The sequence below is a fragment of the Aotus nancymaae genome, unplaced genomic scaffold (genome assembly GCF_030222135.1).
Source record: "Aotus nancymaae isolate 86718 unplaced genomic scaffold, 86718_ANA_hifiasm-v0.15.2.pri h1tg000040l, whole genome shotgun sequence".
In the NCBI taxonomy this organism is placed as follows: Eukaryota; Metazoa; Chordata; class Mammalia; order Primates; family Aotidae; genus Aotus; species Aotus nancymaae.
The window spans coordinates 76,833,697-76,852,050 of record NW_026988454.1 but is presented as its reverse complement, the minus strand read 5'-3'; the positions used below and the strand labels follow the sequence as shown (position 1 = coordinate 76,852,050).

General features: G+C 41.0%; 1 protein-coding gene across 3 annotated transcripts in view; it reads right to left on the bottom strand.

The window, feature by feature from the left end:
• Positions 1-18,354, bottom strand: part of MDN1 (midasin AAA ATPase 1) — a 168,256-nt gene that overhangs the window by 115,223 nt on the left and 34,679 nt on the right. For all 3 annotated transcript variants that reach the window (XR_010336665.1, XM_064360839.1, XM_021665546.2), the window contains exons 10-16: positions 11,343-11,536; positions 10,271-10,352; positions 6,382-6,477; positions 4,226-4,338; positions 2,355-2,503; positions 1,279-1,339; positions 154-365 (exon numbers count right to left, since the gene is read on the bottom strand). Coding sequence is in view for 2 of the 3 variants with exons in the window: in XM_064360839.1 (XP_064216909.1) it covers positions 154-365; positions 1,279-1,339; positions 2,355-2,503; positions 4,226-4,338; positions 6,382-6,477; positions 10,271-10,352; positions 11,343-11,536 (907 nt within the window). In the remaining variant the exon portion in view is untranslated. The remainder of the gene's footprint in view (positions 1-153; positions 366-1,278; positions 1,340-2,354; positions 2,504-4,225; positions 4,339-6,381; positions 6,478-10,270; positions 10,353-11,342; positions 11,537-18,354) is intronic.

Sequence of the window (18,354 nt, the reverse complement as noted above, 5' to 3'; positions counted from 1 at the left end):
CTCATAATTAGTCATTCTGCCAAGTCCTAGAAAGCTCCAATTTGTACTCTTACTCCAAGAGTAAGAGTATTTACTCTTCCCCAAAACTCTTAGTCTGTTCACTGAAGCCCAGCCTCACGCCCTCCCCTACGGCAGCCTGAGTCACATCCTTACCAGTTTCACTCTCTTTTCCATCCTTGTTAACAGCAGACTTGTGTACATGCTGCATTAGTTTCAGGAGATCATGCCACCGTTTCTGTCTGTAACAGGTCTGAATGTGCCCCAAGAACGTAAAGTTTTGTTTCTTGGAAAATGTCTGGGCAAAGAGCTCCTCAAATGCCTCCCGTAAGGGTAGCCAAATAAGCTTATGGTCCACCGGTTTATAACTGAAACCGACACAGGTAAATGTGATTTACAAACTTCAGAAGTTAACAGAAGTTAGAAAGCATGGCTCAGAAAATAGGAGTAGGTCTCAGATTTCATTTAATCTAAGTCAGAAATACTACCGAAATATTTAAAATCTACATTACAGTTTTAAATTGTAATCTGTTTTCCCCCATTTGAAGGGCCTATAATGAAGGTAAAAATGATTATCAAATTAACAGTGCCATGAAAAAACTAGCTTAGCCCGGCTACTCACACTGGTAACCCCAGCACTTTGGGACACTGAGGCAGGAAGATCACTTGAGCCCAGGAGTTCAAACCCAGCCTAGGCAACATGGCAAAACCCTGTCTCTACAAAAAAAATATAAAAATTAGTCAGGCGCAGTAGCACACACCTACAGTCCAAGCTACTTGGAAGGGTGAAGTAGGAGGCTTGAGCCCAGGAGATGGAGGTTGCAGTGAACCAAGAACACACCACTGCACTCCAGCCTGGGCAAGAGATCCAGACCCTATCTCAAAAAAATAAAATTGAAAAAAAATATTTAAAGTCCTACTTGAACAGTAAAATTCACATCATTTATTTTCCCAACATGTCTAAATAATCATGTATAGGGCGTAATAAGAAACCATCCATATTTAATTAAGCTTGACTAAAATCTGAGGAATAATAAATATATGAAATTGATTTACTTATATAAATTAAACCCAGCCCACACATTATCAATTAGGAAACGGGTAGGAGAGAGCAACAATTTGTGCTACCTCCCTGGCAAAAGTTCCAATGAAGCCTTATCTGAGAAAACTTCTATTGCACTGAGCACCCTAGAACTTGTGGTTGTTAACACTAAAAAAACAGTATTTCTTCCCTCAAGCAATAAACACAAACATAAGAAAAAAATTTTAAGTCAAACTTACCCTCCAAGCAAGTCTGCAGTATCACTTTGTTGATTCATATTGACAACCCTCAAACGGTGGCCTTTTATAAAGAAAGTACAAAAGAGTTACTCCAATAATTTAAAGACCAATAATATCCAGTGTGCTCAAGGCTGTGCAATATGGCATGGAGCTTTTTTATTTTTTGAGAGAAAGTCTTGTTCTGTCACCAAGGCTGGAGTGCAGTGGCCCAATCATGGCTCACTGCAGCCTCGACTTCCTGGGCTCAAGTGATCCTTCTGTCTCAGCTTCCCAAGCAGCTGGAACCCTATATAGGCACATACCACCACACTTGGCTAATTTGTGTATTTTTTTTTGTAGAGACAGGGTCTCACGATGTTGCCAGGCTGGTCTTAAACTCCTGGGCTCAAGCAATCCTCCTGCCTCCAGCTCCAAAAGTGCTAGGATTACAGGCATGAGCAAGCCACTGTGCTCAGTAATAAGGTAAATTTTCAAATGTGCATTTGCTCTGAATCATGAGAGCCCAGAAGTTGGAGACCAACCTGGGCAACACAGTGAGACCTCATCTCTGCAAAAAACTTAAAAAATCAGCCAGGCGTGGTGACATGCGCCTGTAGTCTCAGCTCTCTGGGAGGCTAAGGTAGGGAATCACCTGAGCCTGCAAAGTCAAGGCTGCAGTGAGCTGTGAGTTCGCCACTGCATTCCAGCCTGAGCAACAGAGTACGACCGTGTCTCAAAAAGAATAAATAAATATCAAAAGAAATGAAGTATTCTGTTTTTAAAAGTTGTCCAATTTGCTTAACTAAATGCAGTATGTAGAATATAATCCTGTATTTTGTTTTGGAACAAAACAAAATCTATCTATCTATCTATCTATCTATCTATCTATCTGTCTACGTATTTGCATAGGTGAAGATTAGAAATGAAATAATTTAATAACAATCTGTTAAAAGTACTTATTTCCAGGCAAAGAGACTGCATGTGGAGTGTTGGCACTTGTTAAATTCCGTGGTCTTTGAATTTAGTATTTTTAAAAAAGGAAAAAAGGTAGTCAGTATGAAATGTCTGGGGGCAGATTTATTTCCTCTATGCATTACCTGTAATGTGAGCCAAGTATTGGACAGTAGAGGTTTTGCCGGTCCCAGTCTCTCCCACCAACAACACAGGCTCCCCTTTGCTGACACACACTGCAAGCTGTTCGATGAGAACAGAGGACGGCCGTGTAGCAGCAAAAGTGAACTTCTCCCTGGGAAGGAGAAAAAAAGGGTTTAAAAACCACGCTGCAAGCTTTTCCTAGTTTTGCTGTGAGAAACCAGATTTTCCAGAGTCAACAAACAAGAATGAGAAAACAGCTCAGAGTAATTGTCTTCACACTATATCAGTCTTAAAACATACAAAAATTACAGAATTCAGTCACTCTGCAAACACTGAATACTCACATATCTGATACCATGCTAGGCTCCGGAGATTAAAAAGACTAATAAGACAAGACTATCTATACCACTTATCTCATCTTGGGCAAATTACTTAATGTGTCTTAGCCTCAGTTTCCTCACCTGCAAGATGTGGGTAACAACAGTACCTAGCTGTAATAGGTTAATAATCTTTCCCCAAACTCATGTCCACCCAGACCCTATGAATGTGACCTTATTTCAAAAAAGGGTCTTTGAAGAAAATTAATCAAATTAAGATAAGGTCACATTGCATTCGGGTGGGTCTTAAATGCAATGACTGGTGTCCTTATAAGAGGAAGATTTGGTGACAAAGAAATACACACACAAGAAAGAAGGGCCATGTGACAACAGAGACGGCACTTGGTGTGATACAACTACAAGCCAAGAACACTAAGGACTGCTGGGAGCCAAAGAAATCAGGCATTGTGGCTTAGGCCTGTAATCCCAGCACTTTGGGAGGTCAAAGCAGGTAGATCACCTGAGGTAAGGAGTTCAAGACCAGCTGGCCAACACAGAGAAATGCTGTCTCTATTAAAAATATAAAAATTAGCTGGGCACGGTGGCACATGCCTGTAATCACGGCTATTCGGGAGGCTAAGGCACGAGAATCACTTGAACCAGGGAGGCAGAGGTTGCTGTGAACCAAGATTACGCCACTGTACTTCAGCCTGGGTAACAGAGTGAGACTCTGTCTCAAAAAAAAAATGGAAAAAAAAAAGAAAAAAACAGGAAGAGGCAAGAAAGCATTCTCCCCTAGAGCCTTCAGAGGGAGTAGTATGACTTCCAGCCTCCAGGACTGTGAAAGAATAATGTCTATTGCTTAAAACCACCATGTTTATGGTAATTTGTCATGGCAGGCCTAGGACATTATATTAATTTACAGAATTATTACAACCAGTACATGAGAAAATATGTAAAGACTTAGTACAAAGTGAGACATGTAATAAGTACTAAATGTTACCTCCATCTCAGAATCATTTTTGTTGTTGGTGGGTTTTTTTGTTGTTTTTGTTGTTATGTTTGTTTTGAGACAGAGTTTCGCTCTTGTTGCCCATGCTGGAGTGCAAAGGCATGATCTCGGCTTACTGCAACCTCCGCCTCCTGGGTTCAAGCAATTCTCCTGCCTCCGCCTTGCAAGTAGCTGAGATTACAGGCATGTGCCACCACACCCAGCTAGATCTCAGAATCTTATATAACTCCAGCCTTCCAGGAATTTACGGACTAATGTCTGACTTCCAACTGAGGCTTACTTCACTAAATACACTGCAGTGAATAAAATCAATGATTCATCTTTGGTAGTGTCAAGTCTCTAATAACTTTCATTGCCTCTTTCACCTATTAATATCTAATTTCACAGAACACACTTTGGGAAAACAACACTACTTCCCACGTAACATACTGCAGATATCACAGTTCAGACACGCGTTCTGCAAAAAGACAAGAGGCTGAGCTAGACCTTCTGTCCAGTTTCTGGAATCCCCACAGTTGGCAGCTTAGTTTAGAGCCCTGCTTACCTCTGTATGTGAACTGCTTCACTTTGTTTCCGGAGAAGCCGCACCCGACCGACTTGCACATCTAGCTCATTGATCACAATTTCTGGTTTATAAAGTTGACAAAAGAATTCAGCCTGTGGGAGAAAAGATTTTATCTGAGTAAAAATTCATATACTTTTTGAACATTTCCTTATCTAGAGGCTTCTTCTGGCCCTCAAATTAGCCCTCTACAAAGAATCATTCTCTAATTCCCAGACAGGTACGTGAGCTTTTCATCAAGAAATTTCTTTTTTCATTTTCCAAATTTCTAATACTATGTTTTTTAAAACACTGATGTTTCCTTGGTACTTTTTAAATAATCCCTACCTATATGTGGAGTGAACACCCTGATATATCCCAACAGAGAAAGTGAACAGTAAGTCTACATCTAAAAGGTAATATAATGTTGGAAATATTTCCAACATTGTTACCTTTTAGATGTAGACTTACTGGCATATCTGACTACAGCCAAAACAAAAAGAGCTGTGGCAGGTGCTCCTGGAAGTCTACCCAGCAGCCATTCCTCTCTTGTCAAAAGAACACAGACTCTGTTCAGGTTTGGGGCAGGAGTAAAAGAAGTAAAGTACTCTGGGAAAAGTGAGCTCTTCCCCAACAAATGAAGATGAATATTGGTGGAATGAATATTCATGGTGGTTTTATTACTCTTCCAGATGATTAACATATGTATCATTTATGTCCCTTTCAGTAGGACATTCTATGACCTCCAGCCAAAGCCATCCCAACTATTTCAGAAGCCTTATAAAAATCTCTACTACTGTAATTCCTGACATAAGATCTTTCAGCATAATCGTTCATGTGAGAATACCAGGTACCTGCCTCAAGACAAGCCAGATATTTCTCGAGCCATCAATGCCACTACTGAAAGGATCCCTCCTCCCAAAATACATATTTTGACATAAAACAAGAATGCCAAAATATTAACAATGTCAGCAATGGACCTAAGGTATTCATTGGTACTCCTCTTTTCAACGTTTTTGCTTGTTTTGGAAACAGAATCTCGATCTGTCACCCAGGTTGGACTGCAGTGGCGCAATCTCGGCTCACTGCAACCTCTGCCTCCTGGGTTCAAGTAATTCTCCTGCCTCAGCCTCCCAAGTAGCTGGGATTACAGACATGTGCCACCATGCCCCGCCACGTATCAATTTTTTTTTGACATGGAATTTCACTCTGTGCCCAGGCTGGAGTGCAGTGGTGGGATCTTAGCTCACTGCAACCTCCACCTCCCACATCCAAGTCATTCTCCTGCAGCCTCCCAAGTAGCTGGGATTACAGGTACTCACCATCAAGCCCAGCTAATTTTTGAAATTTTAGTAGAGATGGGGTTTCACCATGTTGGTTAGGCTGGTCTCAAACTCCTGACCTCAGGTAATCCGCCCATCTTGGCCTCCCAAAGGGCTGGGATTACAGGCCTGAGCCACCACGCCCCACCTCTTATCAACTTTTTTTTTTTTTTTTTGACATGGAGTCTGGCTCTGTCACCCAGGAGGGAGTGCAGTGGTGCAATCTCAGCTCACCGTAACCTGTGCCTCCTGGGTTCAAGCCATTCTCCTGCATTGGCCTCCCAAGTAGCTGGGATTACAGGCATGTGCCATCACACCTGGCTAATTTTTATTTTTTAGCAGAGATGGGGTTTCACCACGTTGACCAGGGTGGTCTCATACTCCCAACCTCAGGTAATGTGCCCGCCTCAGCCTCCCAAACCTCTGGGATTACAGGCGTGAGCCACCATGCTCAGCCTCTTGTCAACTTTTCTAATGAGGGAAAATAATAAAAATTATGGAAAAACTCTGAGCACTAAGTTATACACAAAGGTATTACTGAAACATAGTACTGTCCTGAGTCTATAAACTACAAAATAAAATAAATGCTAACCAAAACACTGAAGAAGATGATACAGGACATGAGGAAGCTCCCTTTAAGAATGTGGAACATATGAAGAACTATTTAACTAGGGGATCTGGGAGTCTTATGCCCATAACAGGCAGCAATAAAAGCACCAACTTTTACGAAAGAAGCACCACTTCAAAAGCTGTTCCAACTAAGGACGAGAGACCAGCAAGCAAGCAAGCAAAAAACCCAGCCTCCTTTCAGCAGAGAAGTAAAAACAGCACACATACCTTTTTTCTAGAAATGTTCAATTTGCTTCCAATAACTTCTGCCATTTTCAGTTTGCTTGTATGCTCAGACAGCATTGCTGTGAAACAGTCCAGAGCCTGTTAAAACAACCAAGGTAAATGCCAGCTGATTTTCAAAATAATATATTAATTATAGAGCATCATTTTTCTGGCCACAAGAGGGAAAAACACAAAATCCAGCAGAAACATTTCTCTAAGAATGAAGGGAGTACAAAAAAGGTACCAACCCAGGACTCAGGACCTGACCATAACGGAAAGACAAGACACCTACATAAAGAATTTATTATTGAAATATTGGCAAAATTTTTTTTAAAAAAGCAAACAACAAAACACCCTTAGCTTCAGGCAAGGAAGAGCAACTAGTATTGACAAATGGGTACATGGTTCAAGGAGAACTGACTCATACAGTGCTGAAGTAATAGCAAAAGACTGCTTTCTAGGTGTAAGCTAAACACTAGGTGTGTAATATCGCATGGTCATTATCTTAACCTAGTACTCAATCCTGGCAACTACCAGTGAGCCAACCAGACATGTCTTCTGATGTAATGAAATATAAAATAACATCAAAAATGGATTGTACACCAAAAATGTTAAACTTAAATTTGTCAAGCATTTTTCTATTTTCTATTTACAGAAAATATGAGACATAAAACAAGGTAAAGGACACCATGAGTGTGGAATTGAAACTAATTTTACAAAGATTATGACAGTGACAGCAATATAACATGGCTGACTTCATCTTGCTTCTAAGCCTCATAGGCTGGTTATCTTCACTCATTCCTAGGCATAGGCAAAGCTAACCATGGTAGGAATTTAGTTTATAGTTTAACTTGGAAGCAAAGATGGTAATAGTCCCTAAAACTAACCCCCCTTTGCCCTAATGAAAGACCACAAGATTAGGATTATGGGAGGGTCCTGAATTCTGCTAAAATATAGGTGTAGTTTCTAAAATCCCTTACTGCTTAGGAGTCATGTGGCCAGAGGTCACAAGATTTGTGACTTTCCCAACTGCTCCTATAGATAACATCACTATTGTAGAAACTAAAATTGGCCTTTTGAGATGATTTTCAGATTTTTGAATACTGGCAACTAACCCCACCTGACTCAGTCACCACACCCAGAAGCAGACTCCGTGTACAGGACCATTTTCCACACCCCTGTGATTTCATCTCCAACCATTCAGTAGCACCAATTCCCTAGTCCCTTGCCCACCAAATTATCCATGAAAACCCTAGCTTCTGAGTTATCAGGGAGATTGATTTGAGTAATAACTCCATTTCCCATGTCTCTAGCCTAGCATTCATTAAACTCTCTTGAAGACTGATTTTGAATAACAATAAAACTCTGGTCTCCTGTATAATGGGGTACATGAATTACTCTTTATTGCAATTCCCGTCATAATAAATTGGGTGTCTAGGCAGCAGGCAAGGTGAAACTGTTGGGCAGTTACAACTTGATCATTTTTCTTTTCTTCCTTTTTAAAAATATTTTAGGCCAGGTGTGCTGGCATATGTCTGCAATCCTAGCACTTTGGGAAGCCAAGATGGGTGGATCACCTGAGGTCAGGAGTTCATGACCAGCCCGACTAACATGGCAAAATCCCATCTCTACTAAATACAAAAAAATAAAAAATAACAAATAAATAGCTGGGTGTGGTGGTGCATGCCTGTAATCCAAGCTACTTGGGAGGATGACACAGGAGAATTGCTTGAAGCCGGGAGGCGGAGGTTGCAGTGAGCCGAGATGGCACCACTGCACTCCAGCCTGGGCAACAAGAGCAAAATTCTGTCTCAAAAAAAAAAAAGTATTTTATAATTTTGTCCTGACAGCTAAAATAATCAGAACACTTAATAAACAGATTTGTCTCAATTAATGAAAATATGACAAAATAGGCCCCAAATACTGCAAGTGGCTTTTGTCTCAGTGGTAGAGTTAGTAGTTAAGTTTCTTCCATCATCTATCTTTTTTTTAACAAGAAGAACCTAGTCCTTTTAGAATTATAAATATATTTTAAAGCTGTAATTGTAAGTCAGTTTACAAGATGCAAAAAGACCCAAATAATACACCTCCCAACAATTTAGTAATAAGTAGGAAAACTTATACCCAGAAATCTAAAGTTACAAACATCAATATTAGAAATATAGGATTTACTATTATGATACAGTTGTCCCTAGGTATTCCTGGGGGATTGGTTCCAGGATTTCTCACAGAAACCAAAATCTGAAGATGCTCAAGTCCCTTACATAAAATGGCATAGAGTGCACGTCGGTATGTAGAAAAATAAGTAAAAGAAAAAAAAAATTTAAGGTGTAGTGTTTGCATATAACCTATACACATCCTCTTTATTCACTTTAAATCATCTCTAGATTATTTAGAATACGTAATACAATGTGAATGCTATACAAATAGTTATTACATTGTATTGTCTAGGGAGTAGTAAGAAAAAAATCTGTACATGTTCAACACAATCATTTCTTTCCTGAAATATTTATTTATTTATTTCCTTTTTACTGTCTACCTTAAGGACAGAAATGGAATATTTCGGATCCAAGTTTGGTTGACTCCACAGATGAAGAGGCCACAGAAACGGAGGGCTAATGGCAGTCACCAAAAGCAATCTTCCTCTGAACAAATTTGACTGTAAATAGTTTTGAGGAAAAAATATGTTCTCAATGTCCTTGGAGAAATCACAATCTAGGTCTAACAAAAATATAGGTGGAGTCTTTAATTGTAATAAATTACAGTACAGCTAATATTTGATAAAGGTAAATTGTGATCTACATCGAGTAAGTGGGGAAAAGACCTGGACATAAACAATTTGCAGGGCCAGGCATGGTGGCTCACACCTATAACCCCAGCACTTTGGGAGGCTGAGGCGGGCAGATCACCTGAGGTCAGGAGTTTGAGTCCAGCTTGACTAACGTGGTGAAATCCCATCTCTACTGAAAATACAAAAATGAGCTAGGCGTAGTGGCGGGTGCCTGTAATCCCAGCTACTCGGGAGGCTGAGGCAGGAGAATCACTTGAACCCAGGAGGCGGAGGTTGTAGTGAGCCAAGATCACACCATTGCACTCCAGCCTAGGCAACAGAGCAAGACTCCATCTCAAAACAAACAAACAAACAAACAATTTGCCAGTGTTTCATCAGTAGTTCTCAAAAGAATCTACACTACTGATTGGAAATGGCTGGTCTCAAATTCAGTAGTAATATATTTTAGAGTACAAGAGAAAATTGCTCTGGTCACCATATTATAGTTTAAAAGAGTTACTTCTAAAAGAACATCCAACTCCTTCTGTTCTTATTCCACCTTTACCTCTATGATTTGGTCTTCTGTAATAATATCCACTAGAATGGTTAAGTCCTGTGCCTATGCATGCTCCTATCATAGATACTAACAATGGACCCCAGACCCATTGGTCAGAAGAGTCCACCACCCTCATTGAAACTCATCCGGGACTTAACACTTACAAAGAGGTTCAGTCAACCAACATCAACTAACTCTACTGAGAAAAGTGGAGGGAGCAGATAGATACAAATTTACCAAACAGACTAAGAGATTTTATATAGGAATAAACATTGCTTTATTATTACCTGGGAGTTTTTTTTTTTCATTTACTTTAATTTCCCTATCTGTTTTACCCTATCTCAAACTGTACTTCTTCTGAAATTAATAATAATTTGTTTCAGAAACCACAAAACATATATTACACCCAATTAGCTTTAATGCCACTTTAGATGAATTTTTAACTACCTAAGAACAAGAAATCATACTAGGGGAAAAGAAAACGCTCTGATGGCAATCAAAAGACAGAACAGAAGTCAACAGCCTTACAGAGCAAAGAGAAAAAAGACTGGAAAACCAGATCTTACCTCTTGAAAAATATTTAATGATGCTGATGAAGATGAACTGTCAAAGGTATGGGCAATCCTGTTACACCAATTCAGCAGATCCCTTTTAAAAAAAGAAAGAAAAGAAAAACGAAGAAATAAAAGACCACAGGCCAAAAACATCAGAGGCATCAACATTTGTTGATCCACTTAAATCTGGGCATACCTGACAGCTCTCTCCTTTCTTATGACAATGAGAAGATAAAAGGTATTTTCGCAAAGAGTAAGGGTTCCCAATACTTCCACTCTTTGTATTTGTGTGTAAAATTTAAAAACAAAAATAGAGTTCCAAATCTTAATTCATACCAGGAAGTGACCTATCAACTCATTTCTCTGCCATTCATTCTAGACAAAGTAGCAGGAAAGGAGAGGAGCAACCAAAGGAGATCAGAATGAGGCGTTGCCCAGGTCTAATTCTCCCTTCTCAAAGGGAAAGTCAACCACTGAGACAGAGAACGGCACAGCAGTCACAGACAGCAAAATCCAAGAAGACTTAAAGACTGCAAGTGTCAGAAAAGGGTATTCAGTGAAAGAATTATGTTAGGAGCCATTCCCAAGTTTGTCTTTAAAAGTTACTTTGTAAAGTTAAAAGCATTACCCTAATCAAGCCTTCCTGGTCATTAATTATAAATCTGAAAAAGGGATCTGACACCATGAAACAACTGGTAATTTCAAAACCTGACCATTTACTTCTAGCTGGTAAGAACTTTTAAAGAAAAGTTTTTAAAATATTATTTTAAAAAACTGTTGGGCTGGGGGCAGTGGCTGATGCCTGCAATCTCAGCACTTTGGGAAGCCAAGGCAGGTGGATCACCTGAGGTCAGGAATCCAAGACCAGCCTGGCCAACATGGCAAAAACCCATCTCTACAAAAAATACAATAATTAGCCAGACATGGTGATGCACACCTGTAGTCCCAGCTATTTGGGAGGCTAAGGCAGGCCCGAGAGGTGGAGGTTGCAGTGAGCTGACATTGTGCCACTCCACTCCAGCCTAGGTGACAGAGCAAGACTCCGTGTCTCAAAAAAAAAAAAATTTTTTGTTTAGTCCAATACCTTAGAGATAATTCTCTTCCCTCAAGGATTGGTCTTTTGTTTTCTCTGCTGGCTTCTGAAACTTCTTCAGGTGCCTGTTCACACCCAACAGAACTGTCACTCCAAGAGTGATGTTTCTCTCCAGTAAGTTGGATATAAATGTCAAGCAGGTGATCAGCTACTGCCAATAGGCTAGGATATCTGCTCTGAAGAACCTGACAGAGGAGAAAAAAGAAAAAGAAAATTTAGTACAAAGCATAGTAATTTTTAGAAAAACACAAAATTGCTGCTGAAACTAGTCAGTCAAAAACTGGATTTCTCTATGAAATTTGTCCACCGGGGCAGTGGTTCACACCTGTAATCCCAACACCTTGAGAAACCAAAGCAAGGGAATTGCTTGAATTCAGGAGTTTGAGACCAGCCTGGGCAACATGGTGAAACCTCGTCTCTACAAAAAAATACAAAAATTAGCTGGACATGGTGGCATGTGCCTGTAGTCCCAGGTACTCAGGAGGCTGAGCAGGGAGGATCATCTGAGCCTGGGAGGTCAACAGTGCAGTGAACAGTGATCATGCCTGGGTGACAGAGCAAGACACTGTCTCAAAAAAAGTAAATAAAGGCCAGGCACGGTGGCTCACGCCTGTAATACCAGTACTTTGGGAGGCCAAGGCGGGCAGATCATGAGGTCAAGAGATTGAGACCATCCTGGACAACAATGGTGAAACCCCATCTCTATTAAAAATAGAAAAATTAGCCGGGCATGGTGGTGCACGCCTGTAGTCCCAGCTACTTGGGAGGCTAAGGCAGAAGAATTGTTTGAACCCAGAAGGCAGAGGCTGCAATGAGCCGAGATCGCACCACTGCACTCCAGCCTGGTGACAGAGCAAGACTAAATCAATCAATCAATAGGCTGGGTGCAGTGGCTCATGCTGTAATCCCAGCACTTTGGGAGGGTGAGGCAGGCAGATCACCTGAAGTCAGGAGTTCAAGATCATCCTGGGCAACATGGTGAAACCCCATCTCTAATTAAAATACAAAAATTAGTTGGGTGTGGTGACTCATGCCTGTAGTCCCAGCTACTTGGGAGGCTGAGGCAGGAGAATCACTTGAACCTGGGAGGCAGAGTTTATAGTGAGCCAACACCGCACAATTGCACTCCAGCCTGGGCAACAGAGTGAGACTCCATCTCAAAAAAAAAAATAAAATTTAAAATAAAATGAAATGTCATCTTTATCAAAAATAATAACTTCCCCCTTACCCACTTCTGCTCCCACCCACCTATCCCACTCAAACACCAATGACTTTCTTCCTACCCAGAACTCAGTTATCTTGCAATCTCACCATCTATAATACAGTTTGAGGGGCAGAAGTCAGATGTTAAAAGGTTCTCCAAGTAACCAAAATATATGCAACCAATTCCATGGAATTTATTCATTAAAGAATTCTTAAATTACTATTTAATTTCAAACACAGCTCTGGTAAGGTTCATTACGTAATTTCTCAACAAGAATATAAAAGGAGCCAGGCCGGTGGCTCACACCTGTAGTATCAGCACTTTGGGAGACTGAGGTGGGAAGACTGCCCGAGTCAAAGAGTTCAAGACCAGCTTGGGCAACATGGTGAAAGCTCACTTCTATTAAAAAAAAAAAAACAAACTGCTGGGCAGGGTGGCACATACCTGTAGTCCCAGCTATGTGGCAGGCTGAGGTGGAAAGATCACCTAAGCCTGGGAGGTTGAGGCTATGAGCTGAGCACCAACGCACTGCACCAGTGAACTCTAGTCTGGGTGACAGCGTAAGACCCTCTCTCAAGTAATAATAATAATAATAATAAGAAGAAGAAGAAGAAGAAGAAGAAGAAGAAGAAGAAAAAGAAGAGGAGGAGGAGGAAAAAAATAAATAATAAAATCTGTTAAGAGGAGCTAATGTTAAGTACTGATAAAAAAGCAGTCAATCTCCTTTTTGACATATGATAATTATACAAATTTATGGGTGAGCAGTTGATCTTTAAAAAACAGACAATCGGAGCCGGGCGCGGTGGCTCACGCCTATAATTCCAGCACTTTGGGAGGCCGAGACGGGTGGATCACGAGGTCAAGAGATCGAGACCATCCTGGTCAACATGGTGAAACCCCGTCTCTACTAAAAATACAAAAATTAGCTGGGCATGGTGGCGCACGCCTGTAGTCCCAGCTACTCGGGAGGCTGAGGCAGGAGAATTGCTTGAACCCAGGAGATGGAGGTTGCGGTGAGCCGAGATTGCGCCATTGCACTCCAGCCTGGGTAACAAGAGCAAAACTCTGTCTCAAAAAAACAAAACAAAACAAAACAAAAAAACAGACAACCGGGCCGGGCACGGTGTCTCATGCCTGTAATCCTAGCACTTTGGGAGGCTGAGGCGAGCAGATAACCTGAGGTCGAAACCCTTAGCGAAGCATTTGCAATTCGTACTTATTTTGAGACAAGGTCTTGCTCTGTCAACCAGACTGGAAATGCAGTGGCTCCATCATAGCTCATGTAAATCTTGAACCTGGCAAACGATCTTCCAGTTTTAGGCCCCTGAATAGGCTTCAGCCTCCACCATACTCTGCTAATTTTTTTTAATTTTTGGTAAGAGTGAGATCTCACTATGTTGCCCAGGCTTGTCATCTTCATTCGCCGGGTGTGGTTGTGGGCACCAGTAATCCCAGCTACTCAGAAGGCTGAGGCAGGAGTATTGCTTGAACCCAGGAAACAGAGATTACAGTGAGCTGGGATCATGCCACTGCATTTCAGCCTGGGTGACAGAGCAAGACTCCATCTCAAAAAAAAAAAAAAAAGAACCAGCTTGAAAAGAACACTGGGATTCCAATTTGTACATATAAGGACACATTTTGTATATATAAATAATGCCCAAGTATTTACAAAAGATAAAGAACTAAAGCCTTAACAGTGTCATCAAGTGGTAGATATTAATAGGTTTTATTTCTTCATACTGTTGCTTAACATATATTTCAGATGCAATAAAAATAAGGACATAGAAGAGAATAATGAAATCAACAGTTAATTTAATGGATCTTTCAAATGTAGTATATACTTTTTGTGGGTACAGAGAAAATGATTATCAAAATGTTCATATACTTAGACATAAAGGCTTACTTAACCTGACTTTTAGTAAGCCCGATTTTTTGAGGTATAATTTTCATACTCGAAGATTCACTGTTTTAGATGTAAAGTTTTAACAAATACACTATAAAATCACATACCCAAAATCACAAACAAGATGTGAACTATTTCTATCATTCCTAAAACAAAAAGTTCCCTAGTGACCCTTTTGTAATAACCAATCTCTTCCCCAAATCTCTGCCCCCGGGAATCATGCATCTGATTCCCATCTCTACGGTTTTGTCTTTTAAGCCTGTCACATACATTGACTCAAACAGGATGTAACCTGTATTCTGGTTTCTTTAATTTATTAACAGTATCTTTTAAAGATTCACCTAGGCTGGGCACAGTGGCTCACACCTGTAATCCCAGCACTTTGGGAGGCCGAGGCAGGCTGATCACCTGAGGTCAGGAGTTCGAGACCGCCTGGACAACACGGTGAAATCCCGTCTCTACTAAAAATACAAAAAATTTCCATGAAGGGATAAGCATGCTTATTTTAAAAAAATACAGTTAGCCAGGTGTGGTGGCAGGCACCAGTAGTCCCAGCTGAGAATTGCTTGAACCCAGGAGGCGGAGGTTGTAGCAAACTGAGATTGCGCCATTGCACTCCAGCCTGGGCAACAAGAGCAAAACTCTGATTCAAAAAATTAAATAAATAAGGTTCACCTAAACAATACTGCATGTACCAACAGCTCATTCCTTTGTATTGTTGAGCAGGAATTCCATGATACGAGCATGTGTTATATTTATGACCCAGTAGAAAAAAAAAAAAACTAATTATACTTGGAAAAATACTTCATGAAGTTTAACACTTTATTAAGGACTCGAGGACTCAGCTATTTGGAGAAAAAGCTTCTTTTTTTTTTTGTGAGACAAGAGTATCGCTCTTGTTGCCCAGGATGGAGTACAGTGGCACAATCTTGGCTCACTGCAACCTCTGCCTCTCAGGATCAAGCGATTCTCCTGTCTCAGCCTCCGAGTAGCTAAGATTATAGGCATGCACCAATCACCACGCCTGGCTTATTTTTGTATTTTTAGTAGAGATGGGGTTTCACCATGTTAGCCAGGCTGATCTTGAACTCCTGACCTCAAGTGATGTGACTGCCTTGGTCTCCCAAAATGCTGGGATTACAGGCATGAGCCATCACACCTGGCCCAAAGGTTCCAAACAGAAAAGATTTTTGTGTCCTCACTAAGGCTTCATTTTCTAGCTTGGTCAAAACATATCTTTTCTTTATTACCATAAATACAAAAAATTAAATACAGCATTACTTTAAAACTAACCTGACATGAGGCCGGGCATGGTGGCTCATACCTTTAATCCTAGCACTTTAGGAGGCAGAGGCAGGTGGATCACGAGGTCAGATCGAGACCAGCCTGGCCAATATGGTGAAACCCCGTCTCTACTAAAAATACAAAAATTAGCCAGGTGTGGTAGCATATGCTTGTAGTCCCAGCTACTTGGGAGGCAGAGGCAAAAGAACTGCTTGAACCAGGGAGTGGGAGGTTACAGTGAGCCGAGATCGTACCACTGCACTCCGGGAGACAGAATGTGACTCCTCAAAAAAAAAAAAACATGAAATGCCTCTATTATCAATTTGATATGTATTTTGGGGATTCATTCCTGTAAGAAGCATTTGTTAAGTACCTATTTTGTATCAGACATTCCTCCAGGGATAGTGAAACTAGATAAATGAGGAATGTAGTGGACTCTCAAGAGGCTCAACTTGGTGTGAAACACAGAAGTGCAACAAAATCAAGCTTGCAGTCCAAAGCACAACATCAACAGCTCTGCTTGGGAAACCCAGGAAGGTTTCATAGAGCAGGAGATGAGCCTGTCAGAGCTCACCAATGGCTGTGAGTGGGCACTGCCAGCGGAGAACACAGGCCATCTACAAGTTAAGACAACTGAAGATACTTAAGACACTGGGGGAGACAAGTTTTGAAAAATGCCAGAAGCAAGTTCCCGGCACTTCCTATGTAGGAGGTAAGCACTGTAGATGGCTCATTTTACAAAGCAGTTCAGTATTTCAGCAAGAAGTTAAACGCATAATCTTTCAAGCCATAAGACACCTGGGATGGGAGCAACAGAAATGTACTTTGTGTTCTCTATGAATTAAGTAGGAGATTTTCTTTATTTCCTAAGTAATATGTACAAGGGTTTTAGCACTAACAATTATTGAGAGTATTGTTAAGATTGGTAAATCCAAAAGTTCAAAGACAACAAGAGAGCATGTCAAAGTCAATTGTCTAAATATGACATACATGAAATAAGTGAGAAGACGAATGCTCCTGTTGTTCTTCCTATGAGCAGAATGACTCACTGCTGCTCATGACAAAAATGGAATGATGAGCCTGGCCTTCAAGTACAGAATAAAATAAGAAAAGAGAAGCTGTCATATGTTCTTCATCCCTTAATCCCCACCCCCCAAAAAAAATCACACTGAAATGTGAACTTCAGTCCTGTCCTTTCAAAGAACAGACTAGTAAATTTAAGTTGAAAAACTAAACATTCAAATGTCTACAATAGTAAACGAAAGAGTTGCATTATGACATATCAATACAACAAACAGTATTACTGTGTGCCAGGCACAGGATGAGTTCTTAGAACACAAAGGTGAAAAACTTACTAGAGGAGCTTATAATTGGGGCAACAAGATGAGGAAAAAGACATATCAGACAAAAAATACAGAACTGCAACTCTGAGTGAGATAAGCAACTCACAACTGCAAAATAAGCTGTATGCGGCCAGGCAGAGTGGCTCAGGCCTATAATCCCAGCACTTTGGGAGGCCGAGGTGGGCAGACCACGAGGTCAAGAGATCAAGATCATTCTGGCCAACATGGTAAAACCCCTTCTCTACTAAAAATACAAAAATTAGCTGGGCATGGTAGCGCGCACCTGTAGTTCCAGCTACTCGGGAGGCTGAGGCTGCAGTAAGCAGAGATCACACCACTGCACTCCAGCCTGGCAACAGAGCAAGACTCCGTCTCCCAAAAAAAGAAATTTAAAAAATATAGGCTGTATGCACTTATAAAATCACATTGGCAAGGGAAGGCTTCTTAGAGATTACATGATCAGTATTTTCCCAGTAATATGTTAATCTAAATACCATGAAAATCCCTCTACTAATAAACATCAAAAATGTGGCAGGCAGGTGCAATGACTCACGCCTGTAATTCCAACACTTTGGGAGGCCGAGGATGGATCACTTGAGGTCGGGAGTTTGAAACCAGTCTAGTCAACATGGTGAAACCCCATCTCTACCAAAAATACAAAAATCAGCTAGGCGTGGTGGTGTGCACCTGTAATCCCAGCTACTCGGGAGGCTGAGGCAGGAGAATCACTTGAACCTGGGAGACAGAGGTTACAGTGAGCCAAAATTGCATCACTGCACTCCAACCTGGGTGAGAAAGCGAGACCCTACAACCAAAAATAAAAAAAAATATCAGCTGAGTATGATGGTGCACACCTGTCAATTACAGTTACTCAGGAGCTGAGGCAGGAGAATCACTGGAACAGGGGAAGCAGAGGTTGCAGTGAGCCAAGATTGTGCCACCCACTGCACTCCAACCTGGGCAACAGAGCAAGACTACGTCTCAAAAAAATAAAAAGTAGCCTGGTGTGGTAGCAGCCACCTGTAATCCCAGCTACTCAGGAGGTTGAGACAGGAGAATCACTTGAACCCAGGAGGCAGAGGTTGTGGTGAGCTGAGATTGCACCACAGAGCACTGTTCTGGGCAATAGAGCAAAACTATGTCAAAAAAAAAGAAAAGAAAGAAAGAGAAAAGAATATGTAGGATAAATGTTTGTGGCCGGGCGCAGTGGCTCACACCTGTAATCCCCTTATAACCTCGTAATCAAGAATTGCTTGAACCCATGAGGCA